We start from the raw sequence: 17638 nt of genomic DNA on the forward strand, positions 1-17638 counted from the left end.
CTTGGATGAGGAATGTAGTCCACAATATATATGTTGGACATTTTGAGATACAAAAGAAATTGAAATTAACCACGTCTTCCTTTTCATACTCCGTATTCAATTGTAAGAGCACCAGCAGCGCTGAGACCTGTTTTTGTTATATTTCGACCACATGCACAGGTCAGATAAGCAAAAGAAGTTCTCAACAAAAATTGGGCGCCCATTTCACGGTTTTTAATGGAATTTTTCAGAATGTGGATTCTACTGTACTCATTCAATTTACTAATAAAATGATTTGACTTTTTAATTTTAAATTCTAAAATAAAATTATAATAATAAAAAAGTGATTAAAATTTCAAAAATGTAATTAAAATTAAAAATAAGTAAATAAAATGCACCATATCATATAAAAACATTAAATATAAAACATCACACGAGAAAATATTAAATTTAAACGTTACAATAAAAGAAATTAACAATTATTATGGAACTGCATGATATGCTCAACCAAGTCATTTTGTAACTGACGATGTATCCTTTTATAATGCATTTGAAAAATGGGGTGTGAAATCTCTATTTATTTATAAGAGTAAAATGTTACCGTTTTAAATATATACGTTATCTATCCGTTGTGATTGTAACGTTAGTATTATTAATTTTAATAGGTAACAACAGTATGTATGTCTCACATTTTCACCTGTCATTTCTCTGTAAAACAAATATAAAAAAAATAAAAATCTGTGGAAGTGGGAAGGACCACCAAAGTGGGACTGACCACCAAGAAGTGGTTTCATACAACGCTGTGATTTGTAAACTCAGCAGGTCAGGGACATTTCATGCGGGCCAATGCATGAATTGGGTCCGCGTTGTAGTTGCTCTAACCTATCCAGGTCGGTTTCTAAACTTAGTTTTGAATAATTTAACGTTATATTTATCATATTTTAATTTGTCAAAATATATGAATTTATATATAATTTATTGCATTATCAGGAAAAATAACAAAATTATCAAGTATGTCTTCTACATCACCATTTAAGAGTGATTTTAAAAATTATTTTAAGGATTCTAACATTTTTATCATTATTTTTTTATGGACTAACATGTAATTAAGTCATAAACGAACTGAGTTTGAGTCCTGAGCTGTTTGTGAATAAGTTTGAATTGATTTTCGTAATATAAACATAAAAAGGTGCGTTGTGAAACGAGATTGAGATGAGTTATTAATTTGTACAATTCGAGCGCCGTAAGATCTGCTCTAACTCAGCTTTTAAAATTATTATATATGTCATGATTTTTTTTATTTTTTTATTGTAGAAAACCGTAACCACTATCTTTCGGGTGTGCACTGGGTAAAACTAACGGACTCACGTAATATTCAGTAAATCACGTGAAACAACATAAAACGCAAACGCATTTAAACGGTATGACTCAGAAACATATGCATGGAATCATTTTAAATTTTAAATTACATACAATTATTTCATCTGCGCTATTGATATGGGAATAATATATTAAAAATTGAGTTGAAATTGTGTCGAAACGACAATTAGCTAGTGTAAGTGGTTCTGAACTTATATTTTGAAAGTTAAATTCTATTATCATTTTAGTGATGAAAAATATTCTTACGTTAAGTTTAGTTTAAACAAATTTTTGAACAATTTGTAAAAAAATTAAATCAAAATTTGACAAGATTAAACAATTTTGAAAACTCATTACATCTAAACTCGTTAGTACTTTAAATTCAAATCGTTTTAGCGATGCACAACAAAAAGATAATGATAAAAAACTCGACTCACTTCGAGTTACAACGTTCCAGAGCAAGAAATTTAAAAATATAAAATCGAGAAAATATTTTAAAATGAAAGTTAAGATTTATACATAAACATATAGGTGGAAGTTTTTTTTATAAATCTTGTTTCTTATTATTTTATCTCAAAAATTTGAAGAAAAAACACAATCTAGAAAGAAATTTTTCACCACATTGCAAAATGATGGAGATATATTACTTTACACTTGTTATATATGTAAAAATTATAATTGATATATAAAATCTAATTATTAAATTATTAATCTCAATCATACACTAAAAAACTGAACCGGGCTGCCATTTTCCACAAACCCACTCCCCTGGTCGCAAAGTAAGAAGTGGAGAAACATAAGAAACAGGGACTAGGCCGCATGGAGATAAAATTAGCACACACTACAGTTGTTCATGTTACACGCAGTCCACAAACATACATATGTGGCTCAAACTGCAACATGTTTTCTCAAATATCTTCTACACTTCTGTAATAATAAACAGATAGATTCTGGATAGCTGCCCAGTATTCTAGATTCCAGAATTTAATTACTCAACGTCAATTATTATGAACCGCTACCTGGGTTTCTATTTATTGTGGTTCCTATCATTTCCCCATCTTATGGTCTTCAGACTTATCAATTTCAAACTAAAGCCAGTCACATTCACATATGATATGAATCCCTTATTAGTTTGCTTTATTTCAGTGATGTGTCTTCATTTACACAGCAGTTCATTACTAGTATATTGAAATAAACATTGGCGTATTGTTTGTTTTATTAGAGCAATTCCATGTTTTAAACTGGTAAAAACTCAATTAGTTTTGGACTTGTATGGAAGGTCGAGCTTTAAGGATATACAAGCAGGAACGGAGCCAGAAACCCGAGTTTGGGTGGCGAAATTTTTTTTCCGAGTAATTAATATATATTTTTAATTTATTATATATTAAATAAATTAATAAATATTATTTTTAACAATTTTAATGTACAAAATATACTGGAATTCGTGTATCTAAATTCATAAATATTGTAAATATCACTAATATTAGTACTAAATTCATAAAATTTATATATTTTTGAGGGGGCGAAAATTAAAAATATTTTTTTTACTACTAAATATATAAATATGTAACTTTTTTTCATAAATTTTAATACTAATTTCACGATTATCCGGGAGTTTGGGGTGGCGGCCGCACCAGCCGCCACGCCTGCCTCCGTCCCTGTAGGCCGCCACCCCTGCCTCCGTCCCTGTATACAAGGGGTGGAGCCCCGGAACCGCTGGGTTCCGGGGCGTACCTGAGATTTCCTCGGTATATTGCTTATATGTAACGAAGGCAGATTCTGAGATTTCAGGACCCTAATCGAAAGCAGATTATGGGGCCCTATACTTGTAGTTTGCTCAAAGACCTGCCGGTGATTTGCAATTTTTGCACCCTGTAGCCAAAAGCCGTCTCCGCCCAACATGCGGATATGTGGCGCGTAAGTAGAATCAGAGCTACTCATCCAATAATGTGTAGAAAATGGTATAATTTCCTGATCATGATAATACAAAATCACTTCAACATTTGATCAGTATAGAGAGGGTCGAGCTGAGTTCCTAGTTTCTAATTTTAATTTCCATAATTGAGAACGAGCACATAGGCGATGGGCTTTTTGACCTTAAGTTTATTTTAAAAAAATGCTTGAGCTTGACATACACACACTTGCATCCTGACCAAAAAAAAAGATACACATTTGCAGAAAGGTGGCCTGCTTGAAATGTCATTTTCTGGGATACCATTCTTTCTGTTAAAGATATATAAATTTCGTTCGTGTAGTTGAGCTATATAGCCTGAGGGTGCATCCTTGTGTTGTATTTACTGATGATGCCAACTTGTTTGCTGGTGCGCCACTTTACATGTGAAATGTTGCAACACAATTCTTATCACTACATCAAATACTATATGGGAAGGTAAAGAGAGGAGACTAAATCAGTTACGCACTCACATTAGTGTAAAGTAGTTACTGTAATCACAAATCAGAATACGTGTTAACTTATGAACAAACGCTCTCTAGTTTAACTCTCTTGTTCTTCACTTATTGCCAGTTGTTTTCTTGCTGAAAATGATTTCTCCTTCAGAATTAACATCAACTATCACGGTATCGTGCTCTTTTACATCACCCGACAAAATTTTATCGCTCAAATTATTCTCCAAAATCCTAGTAACAGCCCTCCTCAACGGTCGTGCTCCATAGCTTGGAGAGTAACCTTCTTCAAGGACCATCTCACCAACTTTATCTGTTATTATAACAGTTATGTCCTTCATCTCCTTTACCCTCTTAATAAACTCTTCCAACATCAGTTTAACAATCCTTTTCAGATGTTTCTTTTCTAGCTGCTTGAAAACGATAACATCATCAAGCCTATTTAAGAACTCCGGACTAAATTTTTGCTTTAACAATTCAGAAACTTGGAGTTCCACTTGCCCAGATTTACCATTTAAAAGACCTCCGATATTAGAAGTAAGTATAATAATTGTGTTCTTGAAGTCTACAACACAGCCTTTACCATCAGTTAGCCTGCCATCATCTAATATCTGGAGCATTATGTTAAAAACCTCCGGGTGAGCCTTCTCAATTTCATCAAAAAGTATCAAACTATGTGGCCTTCTTTTTATAGCTTCTGTTAGCTGCCCACCATTTTTGTGTCCAATATACCCTGGAGCCGCTCCAATTAGTCTAGCCACCTGATACCTATCTATGTACTCACTCATGTCAATTCTTACCATTGCTTGTTCCGACCCAAAAAACTCTTGTGAAACTAATTTAGCAAGCTCCGTTTTGCCTACTCCCGTAGGTCCAGTGAATAAAAAACTTGCAATGGGACGTTTCAGGTCCCTGATTCCAACTTTGGCTCTGCGTATAGCTCGGCTAACAGATATAATTGCTTCTTTTTGGCCAATCAGTTGGGCTTTCAGAGTTTTTTCCATGTTTAGGAGCTTCAGTGCTTCTTCCTGTGATATTTTTTCAACCGGGATTCCAGTCCACGATGATAATACGTGCTGTATATCCATTTCAGTCACAAGCATATTCTTATCATATATTTCTTGCTTCGGCTGCAGAATAACCCTTGAACGTAATTTTTTATTCCGAAGGGCATTCTCATTATCGTCTACTTGCTTCCTTTTCAGATTCACCCTCGCACCTGCTTCATCAATTAAGTCTATGGCCTTATCAGGCAGAAATCGATCGCTGCGCAAACATGATTTATGTTCCATTGTTATTCATGACTTACATGTACAGTTAAAAAAGTCTCATTGAGTTCAGCAAAAAAAATTAAGAATGAAATGTGGAATATATAAAGATGAGCCATTGACAAATATCAAATAAACAACCTGACATATTGTTTCGACAAGGAGGAAGCGAAGTGAATGGCTTTGTCAGTGTATTTAACATTATGAAAAGTTTCATATCTGTGTAACAGTCCTCTGAGTATTAGAATTGTGTCATGCACAGATGGTTCAGGCACACTAACAACTTGAAAACGTCGTTTTATAGCCCCGTCTTTCTCAATGTACTCCCTGTACTCTTTCATAGTTGTTGCTCCAATGCACTGCACCCACACCAAAAGTCACATAGTTTTACATAGTAAATTCACAAGTAAAAAATATAAGTAAATGTTGAATCACCTTTAACTCGCCTCTAGCTAGTGCTGGTTTCAAAATGTTGGAAGCGTTAACAGGGCCGTCAAAGCTATCTCCAATAAGTGCATGTAACTCATCAATAAACAACACTATTTTTCCTTCACTTGATTTCACTTCATCAATAACTTCAGTTAGCCTGTCCATTAATTCACCTTCCCATGTTGTGTCAGCTATTAATCGACCAATGTCTAAGGAAAATACCTGACAGTGACAGATATAATATTGAATGTACAGTCTCCACAGATATTTGATATTTATTCTGCAAATTTACGAAAGAATTGTCAGACCTTTGTTCCATGGAGTTTAAATGGAACAGTTCCATCAACAATTCTTGATGCCAAGCCTTCAACAATGACAGTTTTACCAACACCAGGATCACCAGTGAGGCAGACATTACTTTTTCTGCGCTTGCATAATATTTGCGCGACACGTTCAATCTCGTCTGTCCTTCCAATGACAGGGTCCAACTTATTCTGTAAAAACGATAACAAATTATTTACGCATTTGTGGTATTTTGATAGGCTGGCAACAAAAACATAATATTACAACAATCATTAACAAATTAAACTGAACAAGTTGAAAGATACCTCCATTGCTAATTTGGTGAGGTCTGTCCCATACTTGTTTAATGCTCTAAACTCTAGGGTGTTGTCCAGCTGATATAGCTTCTCCATTGCCTGGTATATAGTTAGTCAAATAAGAAAAAAGGTCATGTGTTCAACCTCAAAATTTACCAGATTACATTGTTTTCTAGCTAATGGTAATTTTTTAAACATGTACACACTCTTGTACCCCAAATAAATTTTGGCCATAAGTTACTATTCGCATTGGCAAATTTAAATTTAAATCAACATAAATTGATACATTATATGTAAAAGAGCTCTGAGTCTTTCAAAATTTCCACAAAAAATATAATTTTTCGAAACTCTTTTAAATTGTTGCTGCTAGCTAACTGCAAGCCAGCGAAAGTATACAATGAGAAAAGATGTTTATGACCCCTCTGTGAACAAACTAACAATTTTTTGAAAAGGAGTTGTTTGAGGTATATTCGTGATTGTTTTTTATGCATACTAGGGCAATCATAATAATCATTAACAATAAAAAAAAATCAATAAAATTTGCTTCATATCGTGTGCACAGAAAAAACCCAAGTATTATTTACTCTTAGAAGCTACAACACACACCACACACGAGGAAGAAGAAGAAGCTAAGAAAGATTCATACCCTTGTTCTATAATCACCTTGATGTTTGTGGAGGCTCAACGAAAGAATCCAGGTAAATCCAATATATATACTCGAAGCACGGGCACGGGCTTTCGGGCTTTATTTATGAGAGTATTTGAATCCACTTTGAACTGGAAGAAATTCATAAAGTAAAAACAGCAGTTTTTTGCTCTATCAGAAAGGTATTCGGAGTAGAAGCATGTTCCCCGTGAAAAAGTTGTTTTCAGTTTTTGGAGAAATTAATTATCAGTTTCATCGTTAAACCTTCTTAAAAATATTATTTTTATATATTATATCTTGAAATATATATAAATTAAAAAAATTACCGAACAGTCATCTAATTTTCCTAACAGCACTTTTTCCAACCATAGTTTTTGTGCCACCACAGCAGTTTTCAACAGCACTCCCAAACGGAACTTTAAATCGAATCAAATACTCACTCCGTTCCAATTTATTTTCGTGATTGAGTTTTTATGGTCAAAATTTATGGTCAAATTTACTCAATTTTGACCATAAATTAAATATTAATCTTTTATTACTTTAAAAAACTGAAAAATGTGTATTAAAGTAGATTACATATATTTTCTAATGATAAAATTTTAATATTTTTTTTATTATATACTCTATGAAATTTTTGATCAAAATTGAGCCGATTTGACCACAAAAAAATCAAACATGACAGGTAAATTGGGACATAGGAAGTATATAATTTATCTATACTATTATATTCAAGACGAAACAATGAAAATTTGGTTGGTAGTCGGTCTGGTCACCGTAATTACAATAATATTTAAAATAAAACACTTTTATAAATAGATAAATATTCATAACAAAATTATATGTCTAACGATTTTCGTTAAAATAAAAATAATATATAAAATTGACTTGGTCAGGCTAAACAAAATTATACTATTGATTCGATTTTAAATAAAAAAATAAAAAATTAAATATAGTTAGTTGGATTTGAAGAATCGGGCTAAAATAAAATAATAAATTTTATTGATCCCGCTAAAAACATTATATTATTGAATCGGACTATAAATGTCATCAAACTAAAACAAAATAATACATATTATTTATTTGGTCTAAAATAAAATAATAATCACTCCAGGCTAAAATAAAATTAAACAAAATGGTAAGTATAATTAGCTGAATTTTGGTTAATATAACGGGTCTCAAGCTAATATAAATTTTTTACCATTAATTCGGATTTAAACATATTAAACTAATATAAATCTGAATATAGTTAGCAGAATTTGATGGCTTAACAGACTAATGACCATTTGTATATTGTTGATGTCAGCCAAAATTTATCTTTTAATTAAATATAATAATCTTTCATAAATACACCTATAAATATCAATAAAAATATAAATGTCAATCATTATATTATTTTTAAAACTGTAGTATCACTAACTTATATACATATGTGTATATTAATAAGTATTATCAAATTATATTATTAAAATTTTAAATAAATAAGTTTCATAACTTAAAACTTTTACTTTAAATTAAATTAAAAAAATATAATATTAAAAATAATATGTGCATCGCACAGGTTTTAGGCTAGTTTAACTAATATATAAAGTTGTACTTCGCGGCGGCGTTTAAATTTTCTATAAATTTTGATATAAGTTAATATTAGAATTTATATAAAAATTAATTTGAATCACTCTCCCATCAAATACAATACTGATCAGAAATTGTCTAGTCGAATATATAATTTTGTCTATATCATTGTCTAGTATAAATTCGGAAACATAATTCTATATAAATATAAATATTTTCTCTAATTCGACTAGGATGTCACCTAATCTCTCACATCTCATCCTTGTTATATAATAATTTTTTTTTTATAAATCCAAATGACTATCCTTTGATTGTACTGATATTTTTATACATATAATTTGTTAAAAAATGATCTGAACTCCTCCTTTTTTTATAAATAATGATAAATTTTCTTTAGAATTCGAACTCTTTAACTTTTAAAATTAGGATACATGTGAATTTTACTTGAATACATGAATTTTATATTAAAAAAAGGCAATTTAGGACTTGCACATGAATTTCAACATGTGCATGGTATTTGTAAGCCACTAACTCTAATCTATTCATCCGCCTTACTTTTCACAAATCAAGATCTTCCCTGTCTCAAGATTTTTTTTTTGTAAATTCTGATGTAAATTAATATTATAATTTAGATAAAAATTAATTTGAGCTGTAATCCCGTCAAATACAATACTAATAAAATATTATCTGCTTCGAATATATAACTTTGTCTATATCGAATGTCTTTATCTATTATAAAATCAAAAACCTAATTTTATTTATATACGAATGTGTATTCTAGTTCTAATAAGATGACATCTAAACTCTCGCATATCATCCTTGTTAAATAATACTGTAATATCCCGTAATTTTTAGAATTAGATTAATAATATGAATAATAGAATAAAAAGTATTAAAATTAGATAAGGACTAGGATTTAAAATTGAATTAAAGTAACGGGCCTAAAATTTGGATCAGATTCTAATATGGATAATTTGTAGGCTTAGATATATGATTTTGTATCATAATAAATACACCACCTCGTTTTTATTATTAAAATTCGTAGGTCTTTTATACACCAAAATCAGCTATCTTGTAAAATTCGTAGAAAATTCATCGTAATTCGGAATTCGTTGATCCTGGGATTTTCGAAAGGTCTTTTCGTTCTCTACAACTTTCGTGTTGTATTTTTTCAAGTAAACGTCGTTTAGAGGGTCAAAAAGGCTATATTCAGATCTGGTCAGGTTTTGAGGTAAGTTTTCGATCGATCTTACTAGTGTTTTCAAAATTGTGTGTTATGCGTTTATATTTGATTATCAAAATATGGGCCAATGGATGATATATTTGAAAGTATTATGTGTTAGAGTATATGTATAGTTGTGCATGTGTGGTGTGTCTTGATGATAATTTAAGATCTTTGATTTATGTCATGGTTTGTGAAAATATCGAATAAGAACTTAGGACCGCAGTCACCGGATTGTAGTGGCAGTTTTCTGAAAATTTAGGACCGTTATCACCGGGCTGTAGTGGTCGTGGCATGAATTATGGGTTTTAAATTATTATTGTTTACGTGTTATGTGTATTGTGTGTATCGAATAAGAATAAGAATATTAAAGTTTATTGAAAGTGTTTGTTTCGATATTGTATCGTATAGATTATCATATTTTATTATATGTGTGTGTTACTTGGCCTACTAGATGGATCGATTGTTTTCTTGTTGGGCTGTTTATCTCATTACTTTCAATTTCAGGTTTTGTCTAAGATTTGAGTTGTATAGCATTGGAATTCGATGACCTTAGGTTTGGAGTGGTTTGATTTTTGGACTTCCACTTTAGCTACGCTTTCGTATCATAATCTTTGTAATATGATTTTTGATCAAGAAATTGTATTTTATTTTAGTTTTGATTTAGAATTAATAGTCCGGAAGTGCGCGTCGTTACAAATACTACCACCATCCAACCTAATTTTTTATATTGGGGGACGGGAGTTCGACAAACACTTTAATACTCTTATAAAATTTAGTAGCCTAAATTTTTTAATAACATAATAATGATATTGTGTTGGCCAAGGTATTGTGCTGAAAACTTTTTGATCAACTCGCTTTACAACCCTATTCAGACTCAAATTGAGGTTCATGCGCAAATTGCAGATGGTCTGTTTCAGGTTATATTATGTTGTTTGGTGCTTCTCCCATTAGCTGGAAACCCAAGAAATAAGCTATTATTTTTAGGAGTTCTTCTGAGCCTGAATATAAAGCTATGACATCTGTAGCATCTGAAATTACTTGGATTGTCAGACTTCTAGAAGAATTAGGGTTACTGGTTTGAAACCAATTACTTTGCATTGTGACAATCAGAATTTTATTCACATTGCTGAGAATCATATGTATTATAAACGCACAAACTACATTAAAATTGATGTTCACTTCACTAGAGACAAGGTTCTTGAAGGTCTAATCAGTTTTGCTTATGTTCCTACAGATCTACAACTTGCTGATGTGTTCATCAAAATAATACATTATACTCATTTAAATACTCTCATGCACAAACTTGGCATATCTGATAGCCAACCTAGTTTGAGGGGGGATGTTGACACTATCAACACTCAAGTCGATTCAACTCTCAAAACTCGAAGTCAAAACTGTAATCAAGTCAAGTGAATAAATTCAGGGTAGTCGGGGTAGTTCAGACTTTTTACTAAAAAAGGTTAGTTATGATTCTGTTAGAGATGCAAGTCCATGAGCTGCTATATAGCTAAGTTTAGTCTATCATTTCTAGCAGTTATTATACTTTGGCCCTCGAAGTTTCATTAAATTTACACATGAACCACTAAAATTTAAAAAAGTACCTCGTGACCATTAAAGTATGGCCGATGTATGTCCCGACCATATTTCCGTTCAAAATAGGCAGATATTTTATATCGGACATTCCGATAAAGGGCAAGATAGTAATTTTCTTTAGGTTTGTAACGTTACACAGCAAAATTGGTTTATATTTGCTCTTGAAGTTTCAACTTTTATACATATTAACACAAAATTTTTAAAGATTATACAACCTATTCATTAAAGTTTTCAAACAAAAATCTAGATTCAAAGCCAATTATAAGAACTTTAACATATTAGGATGGCTCAAGTCATCCTCTGGTGGATCATTAACTTCTTCAAACAGCAACGAAGGATGGCGAATACATGAATTTGATACAGGAGACCCAAAATAGACTACGAATGGTACAATTAAAGCATACAGTGTATAACTACTGTTATGATAAACATGAGGTTGTTAATATTGTCTCAGTTGTGCAAGCGATCAAGGTTTCTCTAGATGATCAACCGCCACCCATGGATCGATGCCTAAATGTTTACTAATTTCAGTTTTTTTTATATATTCTTTTATTTTTCATAATAAAATTTGTTATTCTCAATTAAAATAATAAAAAACTTTCACTTAATTTATAAGTTTAATTTGGTTTGATTTGCTCGGTAGTAGTTCAAACTATCTGAAATAGTATCCGGAGTAGTTCAGTAAGTCTATCTAACGTGGGTACGGTGATAGAAGATTGTAGGTTGAAGTTTTGAGAGTTGAAGAATCACAAGGAGTTTATGAATTTGTTTGTTTTTACCCTTAAAGTTTTAATGTGTGTACACATTAGCACAGATTATATAAAATTTTGTACACATTAACACAAACTTTTTAAGATTTGTACACTTTAGCCGATATTACCCTGACCTTCATCGCCAATATTCAATTTTTTTACAAATTTTGGCGGAAATAGGGTTGAGACGTATATGCACCATACTTTAATAATGAGTTAAATATCAAAGTGGTCACTCAACTGAATGCCATATATCGGTTTAATCATCAAAGTTAACGGGGTATCATTTGAATCACTAAAGTCATAATAAATATCATACATATACCTCAAAATATGTGCTCGAGAATTAAAATTTATTTTATGGAGTTCTATATATTTTTCTTGAATCCTATTAAAACCAAATGAAAATGTATGAATTCTAGTATTTTCTATAATATAATAAGATTTTTTAAAATTTATCTACTATTTATTTATAATTTTGTAGTCATTTGCTTTATTTAAATAAAAATAATTAGTAGATAATTTTTTAAAAATCTCAAAAAATCATCTAAAATACTATGTATTCATAACTTTTCATTTGGTTGTAATAAATTTTTTAAAAAAAGTTTAGAACTCCATAAAATAAATTTTAATTATCGAGCACATATTTTGAGGTATCTGTTTGATATTTATTATTACTTTAGTGATCCAAATGATATCCCGTTAAGTTTGATGATTAAACTGATAGATGACCTTCAGTTGAGTGACCACTTTGATATTTAACCCCTTTAATAATCAAGAGGTACGTTTTTAAATTTTAATAATTCATGCATATATTTCATGAAACTTCGAGGGCCAAAGTATAATAAACCCATCATTTCTACTCACTTAATAGAAACATATGGGTTGAATTGATAGATACAGTACTAGTAATCAGTAGGTAGCTTGTGTATTTGTTTGTTGCTCATCAATGGAGATTATTAGAGTGCGCTTTAGTTTTATCAGTGTAGATTATGTGTTGTTATATTGAATGTAATAACTATGTCATGTTAATGACAAGAGTTCTCATATCTCTGCTTTTTAAAATCTTGTTGACTATCCCAAATTTTTTCATAACATAGTAATGATATTCAAAGAGGAGATTTCAGTCTCGGCTGTTACAAAGTTGTTGACGTCGTAACATATCTACGACAATCAGAGGAGTTCCCAGTTGAAAGACGAACATTTATTCACGAAAATTATTTAATTTGCAGGCTTCAATTGTCGTAGAAATAAGTTGTGACACCAGTTCACTACTTTTCTAATATATTACATTTATGTAAATGCAGAGTGATTCATCTCATTTAAATGTGTTAACTATTCTAGTAACAAATCTGGGACTTCCTGTGTTGTGTTGTATCCAAATTAGTTCTGTCATAAAAGTTTAACTGACACAAGGAAAAGGGCTGAGTTAAACTTCAACCAACAATTAGTAGAGATATTGGAAGGCTAGCAAGAACATGTTGGCAAGACCACAAAAACAAGTGGGCTTATCAAGAGCAGCTAGGTAGAGGTGCTATCTATGGAGTATGGAGAATGTAGCATAAAAGATGGCCTCATCAATAACAGCTAGGTCCTGGAGCAATCTATAAGGGCAGCAAACTATATAGACAGAAAACAGAGGGAGATGGAGATATATAGACGACAAACAGAATGACATAACAAGGTATCTGAATCTGACTAACCACTGGCCAAAATGTACCAATCTGAAGAACCAGTTTGCATCCAAAAACATATTAGATTTTAGTGTTTTTCCATCTAAAAACAGCCTAATTGCGCAGTTACTTTTCGCGTTAACTCTCATATTAGAGTTTCAACATTAAACTCGAGGAAAATTTCTACAATAAACTGGAGAGGTTTTCCTTGTCATTATTTAGGGCACTGGGGCATAAAACTTAGAAAATCATAATCTTCCACAACAAACTGACTGAAGCTAGACCACATAAAAAAATATCACATTTGATAATTCATTTCTAGTCTTTGTAACAATAAATATGGCACGTATATTGCTTGATATGGTGTGACCTTGTCACATGCCCTGTTCTGCCCATGAATTGATTTCTAAACCTAACTAACATCCCCCCAAGCATTCCCCACACTCATATCAAGTTTGTTTAAACACCAACTAAATATCATAATTCACATATCTAATCTCGCAATATGTACCAACATTTCGCAATATAACTACTAGAACATCATAATCATAATCACCAGCATCATATATTCATATAAAAAAGTAACTGGTTCAACTTCGTCTCCCCAGATTTCCTACATCTCAAACTTCCGAAAAAAAGAAGCAAATAAACCGGAAAAAAATGTACGGACGGTAACACACATTTAGTTATAATATTAAACATAGTAGTATAGATAAGAGGCCTGCTGATTAAAAATTCAACATATATTATTGAATCTCCAATCCAGTCTAACTTCATTAGGACCTACCATGTGTTGACATGGCTTGCGAAACGATACGATGTGGCTACTCACCATGAACGCCGTTACACGTTCCGACACTCTAATATCTTCCATCTTGAGTTCTTGCAGTCTCTGAACATACTCCGGCACATGTACTAGGTCCCACACTACACCTACCCCGCCTCCTTTCAACACTCTCACCACTTCTCCAACTACTTTCATCCTCTCTGCCGCAGCTGCTGCTGTCTTCTGCCCAAACTCCTTCCCTGCCGTGTGTAAAAACACACTCGAAACCACTACATCAAAGCTGTTATCCCCAAACGGCATAGTTCTCGCGTCGCCTTCTCGGCACGTGACGTATTCCTGCACGCCTTCCAGTTTTGCAGTACGAAGGGTGGAGACAGTGGTTTTTCTGCGGTCGAGTCCAACAACTCGGCCTGAGCTGCCTTCTTTTTTTAGCTGCTTGGCCACGGCATTGAGCAAAATGCCGCGGCCACAGCCAACATCCAGCGCGTGCTTAACTGTTGACCAATCATTGACTACGGAGATCATTCGTTGAGCCATTTCGGACTGGAGAGCAACGGATGAGTAAAAAATATTTCCAGCCGAAAAAAATAAGCAGATAGCGGAGAGGGCGGTGAAGGAGCCTGTGAAGCCAGCTATAAAACGTGCAGCGCCGCTGGGGATGGCGAATGATTCGAAAGTAGTGCAGATTGGATTGAAGTAGATCAAAAACAGAACAGAGAGTGTAGAGAACAGGACAGCGTGAAGTAAAAGGAAAATTAGAGTCTGGCAATCTTCGATACCGTAAATTGAATAGATCTGAGTCCAGTCTCGGCTTGGTTTCCCCATCACGACAAATCTGATCTTTCGAGAAAACTAATATTCGAGCAATTCTGTAAATTTAAGACGAAGAAATAGTCAGAAACAGAAGAAAGATAAACAAGATCTATATGCACAAGTGTACTACAGACAACATCGGTTATAGTACAAACATGTTATTACCACTTTAAAGTCTGTTACATTTAATGTAGTTTGTATGCCCTTAGTTTGAATTTAGTACAGTACAAATTTTTTTAGCACATATACAACAAACCGGTCATTAGGATTAATGAAACTAGTGATTTATAATACCGCAAAATTATGATTTATGCAATTGTAACGGGTAACTTGTACTACTTTTATTTTTGCTAAGTAAACTTAAGCACACCAGGAATCGGGTAAGGAATCGGTTAATTTGTACTTGTTCATAATAAATTATGCAGATATGCGAAATAAAAGAGGTGAATTGGCAGAAACGTACTCTGAGTAAAGTGAAGGAGGACGAGTGTAGACTTCAGAGAGAATAATTAACAGCGGCAATCCCCATAGAAACCTTGTACAAGCAGAGAGGTAGTACTTTAAAGTTGGGTTGATGAGTAGAAGTGTAATTAAGGTTGTTTCGTCCGGATTGAAAGATGCCGATCAACTTTTTTTCTCGTATAGGACCCCTTACCCTATCACTACGCGTTTTCTGTTCCTGCTTTTGTCAAACTTTGTTATTGTTTCTTCTTGGGAGAGGATTGAAATGCACAACTTGGGGGTTGTATTTATATTTTAATTTTGAGTTGGGGATGACTTTGTTAGGTTTTTTTCTATTAACAGAGTGACGGTGGAGAAACAGAATATGAGACTGAGAGAGAGAGAGAGAGATTGAGAGAGAGATGTTGTTGATTCTCCCTATCCCACCTCCCTCGTATATATTTATCAAAATATCATGTGGGGGGCAATGTCAATATCCTATGCCTTTTTTAAAGTTGGTAATTACCGCTTAGTTTGTTTAAGTTTGATTAGTAATTACAGGGGCCGCTTAATTTTTGAAACAAATATTACCATGTCCTTTTGTTAGTTTTTGATTAACATACCAGAAACCATTTTAGTGTGTTTCTGCCACCCAATCAGCCATCATGATCGGTGCTTCTGGGGGGAAACCGAATTATATTGATTTTATTTTATTTTTGGAGCTTAATTACATCAGAGAAATTACCAAAAATATTGATTTTTTTAAAATATTTTTAGGATTTTACTATCTTCCGATTTTTTTGCAAAAATACAGAATCAACCAAAATCAAACATAATATATAACTAGTTGAATGAAAAAAAATTTGTCGTGGAGAACCCGCAGTCGTTATCCTTTAGGTGCGCACGGGATAAACTCCACGGGATTACGCAATAATGTGCAAAACACGTTAATCAAGATAAAACGCATTTAAGCGACAGTTTCTGATTTATGGTACATATAGTTGAATGGATTTTGTAGAAACTCTTCAAAAATTATATGTAGTTGATTCCAGTTGTCAAAAATTATAAAAAAATTGAAATATAGTATTTTTATAATTTAAAAAGTATTTTTTTAATTTTTTTGTAAAATAATCACAATAATTTTTTAAAAATATTTTTAGACTTATTTTTAAAAAAGCCCAATAATATTTAGTCCTTTTACGAGTTTGAAAAAAGAGGAGGCGGCAGTTGTCATTTGTTTGTTGGTACCGCAAATTAAGGATTTCAGGTTTGGTGATTGACATTATCAATTCAACGTCTTACGGGTTCACCCCCTTATGTTGTACTTGCTTTGTACGTATAATGACAACTACTTTAGCTTTTATTAATTTGTATTGTACTAGTATTTTATTAATTAATTAGTCTTATAAAACTTGATGTACTCCTACAAAAAAAATTTATGAGCCCTGTACTTGTTTAAAATATAGTAAGCGAGAATCTTGTGGTATTTACATTTGATCAAATCTCATCAAGGATTTGATAGCTTATGCTTTAGAAGTTTAGCTTATTTTTGTTTTTTTTAAGTAAGTATATAGTTACATTGTTTATAAAAAAAATGAGAGAGAACATAACGTTCCTAAGCCGTGTTCTAAAATTTTTCGATAAATTCTCAATTCAACCGATTAATCCTCTACAAAATATTTAATCAATTCGATTTTTGAAATCCGATTAATTCTTACGAATTTTTCTTTATTGGAGTATATATAATTATTTATTAAAATAAAAATACTATATTAATTTAAATATGAATAAGTATAAAAATTATGATATAATAAGTATATATTTGTCAATAAATAACTAATATAATGATAATAATATATTTAATATAATTTAATATTATAATACATCCGATTTTTACTCCGATTAATCCCCGATTTTCAATTAATTCTAAACCGGTAACTCGACCGATTTTCCCCGATTCCCCATTTTTACAACATTGTTGATAAGTAGTACTCACCTTGGTTGTGAGTGTAAAAACTTTTTAATGTTAATGCACGGGTACATTTATAAGAGCATCTCAAACAATAAGAAACCCTTAACTAAAAGTCTATCTGGCATATCAA

The 17638-nt window shown here is 32.0% G+C and overlaps 2 protein-coding genes across 2 annotated transcripts; both read right to left on the bottom strand.

Annotated features, from left to right (window-relative positions):
* Positions 1 to 3466: 3466 nt before the first annotated feature.
* On the bottom strand, positions 3467 to 6774 carry LOC141721230 (chaperone protein ClpC1, chloroplastic-like). The gene is made up of 6 exons (XM_074524054.1): positions 6684 to 6774; positions 6047 to 6136; positions 5747 to 5932; positions 5445 to 5660; positions 5151 to 5368; positions 3467 to 5007 (listed from the first exon to the last, which is right to left on the bottom strand). Exons 2-6 carry the CDS (start codon positions 6131 to 6133, stop codon positions 3849 to 3851), a joined length of 1866 nt encoding a protein of 621 aa, XP_074380155.1. The 5' UTR covers positions 6134 to 6136; positions 6684 to 6774; the 3' UTR covers positions 3467 to 3848.
* Positions 6775 to 14038: 7264 nt separating this feature from the next.
* On the bottom strand, positions 14039 to 15984 carry LOC141721231 (uncharacterized). Its single transcript, XM_074524055.1, has 2 exons — positions 15559 to 15984; positions 14039 to 15151 (listed from the first exon to the last, which is right to left on the bottom strand). The coding sequence occupies exon 2, from the start codon at positions 15105 to 15107 to the stop codon at positions 14232 to 14234; it is 876 nt and encodes a 291-aa protein (XP_074380156.1). The 5' UTR covers positions 15108 to 15151; positions 15559 to 15984; the 3' UTR covers positions 14039 to 14231.
* Positions 15985 to 17638: the final 1654 nt, after the last annotated feature.

The sequence above is a fragment of the Apium graveolens genome, chromosome 4 (genome assembly GCF_009905375.1).
Source record: "Apium graveolens cultivar Ventura chromosome 4, ASM990537v1, whole genome shotgun sequence".
In the NCBI taxonomy this organism is placed as follows: Eukaryota; Viridiplantae; Streptophyta; class Magnoliopsida; order Apiales; family Apiaceae; genus Apium; species Apium graveolens.